General features: G+C 44.4%; 1 protein-coding gene across 3 annotated transcripts in view; it reads right to left on the bottom strand.

The window, feature by feature from the left end:
- The window catches only part of OGDHL (oxoglutarate dehydrogenase-like), a 30966-nt gene that overhangs the window by 15766 nt on the left and 5828 nt on the right, over nucleotides 1-9372 (bottom strand). For all 3 annotated transcript variants that reach the window (XM_010141105.1, XM_010141106.1, XM_010141107.1), the window contains 9 exons: nucleotides 6825-6927; nucleotides 6099-6214; nucleotides 4784-4938; nucleotides 2809-2955; nucleotides 2207-2297; nucleotides 1527-1706; nucleotides 1281-1409; nucleotides 738-917; nucleotides 320-472 (listed from right to left, as the gene is read on the bottom strand). In XM_010141105.1, coding sequence (XP_010139407.1) covers nucleotides 320-472; nucleotides 738-917; nucleotides 1281-1409; nucleotides 1527-1706; nucleotides 2207-2297; nucleotides 2809-2955; nucleotides 4784-4938; nucleotides 6099-6214; nucleotides 6825-6927 — 1254 coding nt within the window. The remainder of the gene's footprint in view (nucleotides 1-319; nucleotides 473-737; nucleotides 918-1280; nucleotides 1410-1526; nucleotides 1707-2206; nucleotides 2298-2808; nucleotides 2956-4783; nucleotides 4939-6098; nucleotides 6215-6824; nucleotides 6928-9372) is intronic.

The following is a 9372-nucleotide window of genomic DNA, read 5'->3' as shown; positions in this document are numbered from 1 at the left end:
CGGAATCGAGGTGAAGAACAGCTGACACATGCCCCCATCTCCGACATTCACATCTGATCACCTTTCACAAATCTCAACACTGAAGACAACTTTTTTCTTTGTAATATGGATTAATTACTGACAGCACTTCCAGTCCTTTTCTTATACCACCACTATCTATTTTACATGAAAATCCAAACCAAATTGAATCAGAAAGCGTCAAAGGGCTAAGATTTCTCTCAGTAACAAAAGGCAGGTTTTTAACCAGAGACCATACAGTGACAGTTGTGTCTTCCTACTGACAGCTTCTTAGGTTCCCTCTAACTCTGGTGACGTGTACCTCAAACTCCTGCAGCGTCACAGTCCCATCTGCAATCAGTTTGTCAGCGTATTTCTTCAGCACCGGCACCTGCTTATGAATCTGCTTGTACATCAGAGGCTGTGTGAACATGGGTTCATCCATTTCGTTGTGCCCTCTCCGGCGGTAACAAACCTATGAAGGGAAATATTGCTTCTGTAAGAAAAGAAATGTAAAGTGAAATCCTTCCATTCCTCAGGTTTACAGAGATTTTAGGAGGTTTATGGTACAAAAACGTTTATGGATTCTTGCAGGCCTCTTGTTTGTTTTTTTAAAACAAAGTAACTAAAGGCCACTAAAATTGAAATATGGTGGTTTTTGAGTGGGTCTGCTCAGCCACAGAAAATAGGAGAGTAGTACAAAAACCACAGAGTGAGGAGTCAGGAAAACCAAGGCTTACCAAGTCAACCACCACATCTTTATTGAATGTGTTCCGCCACTCTGCAGCTACATTGCACACATACATCACCGCTTCAGGGTCATCAGCGTTCACGTGGAATATGGGAGCGTTGACCACGCGAGCAACATCAGTAGGATATGGAGATGAACGGGCCATACGGGGGTCTGTGGTGAAGCCAATCTAAAAGTATCAGAAACTTCCATTAAAATAATTTGGGCACCTCCCTCCACCTCATTTTGGACGCTTGCGATTTCCATTTAATAGTCACTTACACAGCAGCAGTACCAGCTTTTCATTTTCTTTTTGCTCCCTTAAAAGCAAAACGAAGCAAACCTCATCCCATTAAATGTTATAAATTGAATTAAATAAATGTAGGTGGTAAAACATCAGCCACACAGAGTTGCTCGATATTTTCAGGCACATCCCAACCATTCTAACGAACAGAGGGGACAATGCACCCGCCTAATAGCAAACAGGAATAAAAAGAAATGCACCAGCGACTATTTGGCAGACAAACCTACTGGAAAACACTCTGCTCGTTACCTGGTTGTTGACCACAACATGAATAGTGCCGTTTGTGGTGTAGGATGGGAGGTCACTAAGATGGAAGGTCTCATACACCACTCCTTGTCCGGCAAAGGCAGCATCCCCGTGTAACAGTATGGACATAACCTGGGAGGGAGATGACACACCCACGCATCACAAAGCAGAACTGCAATGAAAGCTTCTCGGCAGGATTTCTCTGCTCCATATTTCTGTAGTGCTTATAAAATATTAAACACCCTTTACCTTTTTGCCTGCTGTGTCCCCTCGATAAAACTGTTCAGCTTTCGTCTTCCCTTGCACGACAGGATCAACGGCCTCCAAGTGGGAGGGGTTAGCCATCAGGGACAGGGTGATTTTCTTGTTTGTTGTTCGGTTGATCCTCTCATGGTACATCCCCAGGTGGTATTTTACGTCCCCAGACCCCTAACATGAGAGACAGAGTCACAGTTCAGGGATGCCATTCACAGCAGCTTCACAGACAGACAGACCACGCCTAAAATTTGTGCTTCAGCCTTAGAAATGTCTCAGGCTAGTTGTACACCGGTACTTTCAAACTGGAACACCATTCCCATTTTCTTACCTTAGTGTCACGATCCAATATTGCATAAATATACATGGAATATTGATACTAATTTCATCTACATAAACCAAAGAAAGATGCTTAGAGATTATGATCTCAGCCAAATGACCCGGAACTCACTTATCTACAACCATCCCTGAGACACCTTCTGCACAGTGGAGGTACAATCTTTACATTTGTTAAGAAATTTCACCAAATCATATTCCTCAAACTGGCAAAGACGACAATGCATTTCGGCAGCTGTTTCAGACAATGCTATTTGCATAATAACCATGACCAAAATGACTACCAACTACTTGGAATGCTGACCTCTTGACACAGATCTGTTGAAGAAGCATCTTACCTCATCAGCTGCTTCAAGTTTGGGATCAAACTGACAGAAGATCTGCTCCAGCTCCTTTCGGATTACATTAGCCAACACGTTCAGCCTACCTCTAAGAAAATTCCAGACACAGTTCTGTCTCAAAAATGGTGACAGAGTTAATGGCATAAAACAGAACATCAGCAAGCCCCTCTGTCAGAAATTTGCAAGTAAGAAGTTCAAACTTGTGAACCTGAAACCCTTCATTCCACCTTCCTCCTTCCCATTGCCAAGTTCCTCCAGTGCATCCCAAAGGATTTTGCAAACTGCAGAAGGAAGGTTGGTATGATCTGGCCAAGCTGTCTCAGCTCTAGGCTCGGTGCCACGGGACAGAGCCCCCGGCTGCTGCCACATTTGCTTGCAGCTTCCAGGCACACTGAAGTGAGTCTGGCTAGAATTTACCTGTGAGGCCAGTACCCCCTCACCGACAGGTATTTGTTCCAGTCCCACATTCCCACTAGGTGCCATGACTGACTCTTGTGACCCCAGCTTCTCTACGATCAACTTAGTTAATAAAATTCTAGGACCCAAAGCTTGTCTTAAGACAATAAGCCCATTTGTTGGGGAGTTTCCGTTGTCATTACCTGTGAGGCATCCCCATTATAACATACTCGATTCCCATTTCACTGGATTTATCAATGATGGTTTTAAGAGCAGGAATCATCACTTCACATCCCTCCAAACCAAATCTCTTCTCGGAAGACCACTTGCGAGCAAGGAAGTCTTCAAATCTTCACCAAAAAGAAACCCCCAAAACCAAGAGAGAGTGTTTGTATTAAGATATTGAAGCAGATACTTATTGTCAAACATCTTATAGCAAGTAATATTACATTACAGTGTTTTAAAACACCTGTGAATCCACAGGTTTAGGCCTCTGAAATAAGACACGTCTAGGGAGGGAGACATAGGAGAGAACTAGGTTTTCTTTCTCCTCCGTCTGAGAAGTATCTACCAGGACTTTGAAACAATTCGACAGGAAGAATAATCTCCACCTCAGACAAAGGTGAGGTTGAACTCTGCGCCTTCCCACGCACACAAAATGTACGCTGACCATCAGGAAGGCAGTGCCAGCAAAGCAGTCTCTTCTGTGGATTGAAGAAACCATAACAGAGAACTTGTATTTTCTGGAACTAGCCATGAGACACTTGCAGAACCCCTCCAGCAGGAAGCACGCCTGTCTCGTCGGTCCCATTCAGGGGCTCCCAGACCACGGGATGTAACGGCTGGTAACGTGCCAAGAATTAGGACACTGCTATCTCCACCTCAGCCTCAGCAGGGAAAGATGTCAATCCTTTACAGCTCTGTGTTCTTTCATTCTTTAATGCATTTGAGCCAGGGGCAATGTGAGCAGTTAAAAAGCACCTTTTAACCAGTGCTGAAAGGATTATATATTGTGAAGCTTGGAGACAGAAAAGGCAAAGAAAATAGGTCTTGGTGAAAATACTGGATGCATCGTCTGCATAATGCCTCCACTCGTAACACTGCCACTGTCCATGAATGCTCAGCTTACTCCTCACCGCGAATGCTGACATTCACCTCTTTGGACTGAAGTCCTAAAAGCAGGGAAATGAAGAGTTGCCAGAAGCCTTTCCTTAGCTCACCCATCGGCACCCTTAGAGCTCAGTCACCTCAAAAACAAGCCAGCCCTTCAGCTGTGCTACACTGCCAGAATTCCTTGGACAAGTCTGCGGGGCTATGCCAGTTTATACGAACTGGAAGTGGGGTCTCACGTGAACAGCAAGTCCTACATGGCAAATCAAAGTGGTGCACACACCCTTCTCGTCCTCCGTGCAGCTGCATTGGACAAGCAGAAGTTCCTTAGTCGTGTGTGCAGAAGGACGATCTTTCACTGTGGCATCTCACGGGTCCCCTCTCTATGCCACAGTGAGTTCACAATGGCTGGCAGCTCACCCGCTGTCACCTGGGTATTCAATACCCAGGGAGGAGTCTGCCCTACTTTAAAATTCCATTTCAAGCACCTGAACGACGTAGTGCTTGGAATGAACAGTTTTGAAGGTGACATTCTTGAGCAAAGTGATGACTACCTGCTTGACAAAGCCACAAATCTCAAGAGCACAACCAGTTTTCCACAAAACTAGATTTTTTTCTTCATCATTTTCAGACAAAAAAAGCACGCTAGATATACCTGGATAGAAACTTATATAAAACTTTTTTCTTCCCTTCTCAGCAGACAATTAACGTAGCAGGAGATTAAAATTTGGCTCCTTCATGCTACTAGAAACCCCAGATCTTTCCACAGCTTAGATAATCCACGAGCTGTTTCCAAAGATGCTTTTCATCTGCTGCAGAGACCCAAACCCCCACGGCAGCATGGCACGCCTCAAAAGGGAAAGGGAAAAAACCTGGACTTTGACTCGTACTGCACCTCTCAAACGCAGCCCCGTCTTGGCACAGCTTCCCAAAGAGACTGCCGGCATCCCAGCAAGCCAAACCACACTCATGTCAACGACTCACCCATCTGAAAACTTCAGCATTTTACAGAGTGCACCAACTTGCCTCCAGCAGCCAGAGCCGCTGCCCAGCACCACCCCAGCGTACCTCATTGAGCGCACCAGCCTGGCCAGCAGAGTCCTTTTTTCCTCATTAGTAAACTTCATCACTCCCGGCGTCTCGAACTTCTGCCGGATCCACTGGCATTGCTCCACATCATTGATAAACATGAACTCCAGGCCAATGTGTTGGCAGTAGGTATTCTGGGATGGAAAAGCACCAGCACAGAAGCTTTAAGAGTTAGTGGGCCATGAAGAAACTTTTTCTTTTAAAATCATATTTTCTGTCTGTATTACTCTTCCGAAAGCTACTGTCTTCTTTCTCTTCCACTGTACCTTCCCCACAGCAATCCTATAAGCAAGGAAATTATTTTATTGTATCCAGTGTTGTGCCAGGAAGCTTTCTCTACACGGTAACATTTCAGATCCTCAAATCTGGAAGATCCTCATTTGTAACACATTCTAAGTCGGCCAATAAACCTGTCTTAAACTGACTGGCACACTTCACCCAGCTTCTACTGTTCTTACAGGAACAACAGAGCCTTTGCTTCAGAGGCGCCAGCAAAGATTTCCAGTCATTTATCAAAATTTACCCTGTGTTCTTTAAATGTCACCTGAAATCAAGCAATAAAGACATGAGAAGACAGCTATGAAGCCTCATGAATTATCTGAGAACTGTGGAGCCTCAAAGGCTGAAAATCTGGGAGGGAATCCAAGCAGCTGAGAGCAGAGAAAGGACAGGGACAAACACAACGATGCTTCAGATGTGTTATCTCTTCTTCGCAAATTGCTGGAAGTGCAAAATCCAAAAGGCAAATACAGAGCTCAAATGCCCAACAGAGCGGTAGAGGCTTCACAACTTACCATGCTTCAGCTCAGCTCATCCAATAGCCCAACGTGCACTCACCACACACTTACAACGGGTCAGAGCCATGCTATATGCTCAGTAATGATTTTATTTTCACATTCTTGTAACTCAGTTCTGTATTTTGACCTCTAAAGTATTTCCTCACCCTTAGGCCTTTTTACTCCACTGGACTTCACTACACCCCAACAAAACCTCTCATTTCAGTACTCCAAAATCCTGGAGAAAGCACAATTCGGAAGATCCAACACTTACTACATTGGTATTTTACACCTCTTCTACACTCTTCCTTGTCTATGTATTTCAGACATCCAGGCAAATATGCTAATGGTGCTGCCATCTCTAGAAACCGTACAAGGGTCATTTTTTATGTCCTTTGAATTCTTTACATCCCCTATTAATAACTGCCAAATTACAAGGTTTTTTGTGCCTGGCACCTGGAAGAAGTTCATTTCCGTGTGGATGAATACAGCCACAAACAGAGAACCGTCCCACTGACCTCCAGCCGTTTGATGATCTCCCGCAAAGACAGACTGTTCTCATTTCCTCCTATGAAGGTGGTTGTAGGCAGCTGAAAGACCTTGTCCAAATCTGACTCATGCAAACCATAAAACCCTACAGCAGGGATGTTATCCATATGCGAAGCGCGGCAGGAGACAAAAAGGAAACCAGCATTGTTCTCCAAACCACCAGAAATAAATTTAGTAAAGCAACATTAAGAAAGAAGGTAGCAGATTAAAAATTGAAGTGTGTTTTGAAGACACGTGTTAGTACAATGCCCTTTAGTCTGGGTTTAAAATAAGAAACGGTATAGTTAAGCAGTTATTGCTTGATCAGAAGTACTAAGTCCCCCACCCTCCCAGTTAAAACAAGAGCTTGACTAAGCACATCGCCCTCTCTTCATTTAGACATTTCTAAACTTGTTCTGGCTGGGAATATAGTTTAAGAAAATATTTAACTTAACTATTACTATAACTTACAAAAGCCAAAATACACAACAGACAAGACAGAATTCATCAGAAGGTGCATTCACAGAAACCTCACCTGTGATCTCAGAGGAGAAATTCCTTCATCCCCAAGTTTGAGCCTCCTAACACATGCTCAAAGAAACTATTTCATGATACCAGCAAGAAAAAAAGGTAGAAATGCCTTACTGAATCACCTTGGCCCAATGAAACAAGAGACAAATGACTGTTGCAAACCACAAGGTGCAGAGTGTACACACCGAGTTTATCGATCGTCGTGATTAAGTCAGATGGAACAAACGAATCCAGGTCTGCATCCAGAATTCCGAGGGGATCCAGCTGAGCCACGTGATGGCCACGGATCTGCAAAAGGAGAAAAGTGAGAAAAAAACGAAATTAGATGGAAGGGAAAAGCCACTGATGTGTCTCCACAGGATGTGTATAAGCCATGAAGGAAAACAGGAGGGTCCTATTTCCCAAGTTTTTCCAGCAGAACAGGAAATCAGGATTATCTCTTGGAGGATATGTACTGCCTCTATTAAAATGTGCTGAACACACCTTAGAACATAACCTTTAGTTTGTCCAACACACCATTTAAACCGGAACCGCGCTGAAGTTTAAGCAAAGAAAACTACAGAAGACTACTCAAAATTGGTGGGTAACAGTAAGAGGCAATGACCAGTCTGCAGATCCTGCCATTCACTAATTCAGTCCCTCTGTAACGTTGGCTGGATCCTCCATACCATGCTGACAGAACACATGGACAGAGCACTGCTGATATAACCACCAGATCGGTGCCAAGGTTTCTACTGGAAGCGAAGGGATGGCTCTTTGGGAACTCTGCTCCACAGCAGATAGCATCTATCTTCACTCATGACAGTTCAGGAATTTCATCTGTGGAATTCAGTCAGCTTTCAGCTACCGGTATGACTGGGGTTAATGCATGCCATAGGTTGCTAGAAACTAGCACCTTATATTGACATTGCTTCAGAAATAACTGATTGATTCAACAGAGTCACAAATAAAAACCAGTTTTTTAAATATATTGCCTTGTCTGCATGATTCTCATGTATCAAACTAGCTCATTAAAAGCTTTTCATAGATGAATATATAAAGATTTTTCTCCCTAACCTTTTTCTTTTTAAAGACAAATTCAGATCACTTAGGTAGAATTTCTTTCGCACTACTACCATCTCTGAAAAAAAATTAACCACGTGCAATATTAATAATGAATCACACCACTCAGGAATCACCTGTGATTAAAGGGACTTGCAAAAACACTATTCAAATGTTCTAGATGTGCAGGAGAGTTCATAACAAAATGCTTTCCACTCATCAGCAAACAGAACTACAGCACCTTTTTGAGATCCACCAGCCCTGGAAACTCAGCCTGGCCTCCACGTCTCTTTGTATCTCATGAATCACCAGTAATAAAACTCTGACAGGCCAAATGATGCCCACGGCAACATCTCTGCCACCTCATCGTGTACAAAAGTCTCTGACTGGAACTAAGCAAACAATTCTGTCTCTGGTGCTGTCAACAGGAAAGAATTCACCTCCCTAAGCTACATCTGCTCTGTGGTATTAGGAGGAGGAGGACGAGGTTTATCAAAAAAGCCAAAACCCAGAAGAGCATGTCAGTGAAGCGCTGTGCCATACCACAGCCCAGGAGCAGTCTGGGACAGTATTTTCCTCAGTATCAAGTAAGCTTTTAATAACTTACCCTTCTTTCACTGGATACAGAAAACAGTAACAACTGCAAAAATCAGAGATCAACCTTCTGAAAAGACGTGTGGAAAGTCGGCATCAATTGCCATAAATCTGATTACAAGCAAGTACAGACTACCTGGATCTAAAATCCTATTTTCTAGACATAATGCAAAGGAATCCAAACCACATTATAAAAGAAGATTCAAGAAATTCATTTATCTCAACTTGTTTTCCTTAAGCACACACATTTCACTGGAAATCCTTCTTTCAGCGCGTCCGGTGCCCCACGTTAGAAAAAGCAGTGGCTTCACTGCCTTTTCAGAGGAGCAGCTCAGCCAACCACAAAACCCATAGAATACTGACAGGTCAAGAAATGAAAATTCTGTACCCTTCTCCATTTCATTTCATTATCAGACGAAGGAAGGTCACAAATTGACGGTATTCTTTCAGCACTGAATTTAGAGGGTATTAAATACCTTTTAAAAACAGACAGCTGCCTCAGGTAATCCTCTCTCACTGCCTGTCGCGGACTGTGTGCTATTTATATCAACATTCCTGTTCCACCACTTGAGCTGGGTGATCCTTCAGACCCCGGAAAGAAAACGGCAATCGCAGAGTCACAGAATCATTTTGGCTGGAAGAGACCTTTAAGATCATCGAGTCCCCCCGTCCCCCCAGCACTGCCAGGTCCCCACTGACTCCTGTCCCTCAACACCACCTTCACACGGCTAGGAAAACCCTCCAGGGATGGGGACTCCACCACTGCCCTGGGCAGCCTGGGCCAGGCCTGGACAACCCCAACGCGGAAGAAATGGTTCCTCAGGGCCATCCTCAACCTCCTCTGGAGCAACCTGAGGCCATTTCCTCTCGTCCTGTCGCTTGTTCCTGGAGAGAAGAGCCCAACCCCACCTCCACGCTCCAACCTCCTATCAGGGAGTTGTCAAGAGCCAGAAGGTCTTCCCTGAGCCTCCGTTTCTGCAGGCTAACCCCCTCAGGTCCCTCAGCCACTCAGTGCACTTGTGCTCCAGACCCTGCTCCAGCTTCGCTGCCCTTCTCTGGACACACTCCAGCCCCTCACTGTCCTTCCCGGAATGAGGG

The sequence above is a fragment of the Buceros rhinoceros genome, unplaced genomic scaffold (assembly GCF_000710305.1).
Source record: "Buceros rhinoceros silvestris isolate BGI_N320 unplaced genomic scaffold, ASM71030v1 scaffold13438, whole genome shotgun sequence".
Taxonomy (NCBI): domain Eukaryota; kingdom Metazoa; phylum Chordata; class Aves; order Bucerotiformes; family Bucerotidae; genus Buceros; species Buceros rhinoceros.
The sequence above is the reverse complement of the archived record's forward strand: the minus strand, read 5'-3'. Positions and strand labels throughout refer to the sequence as shown.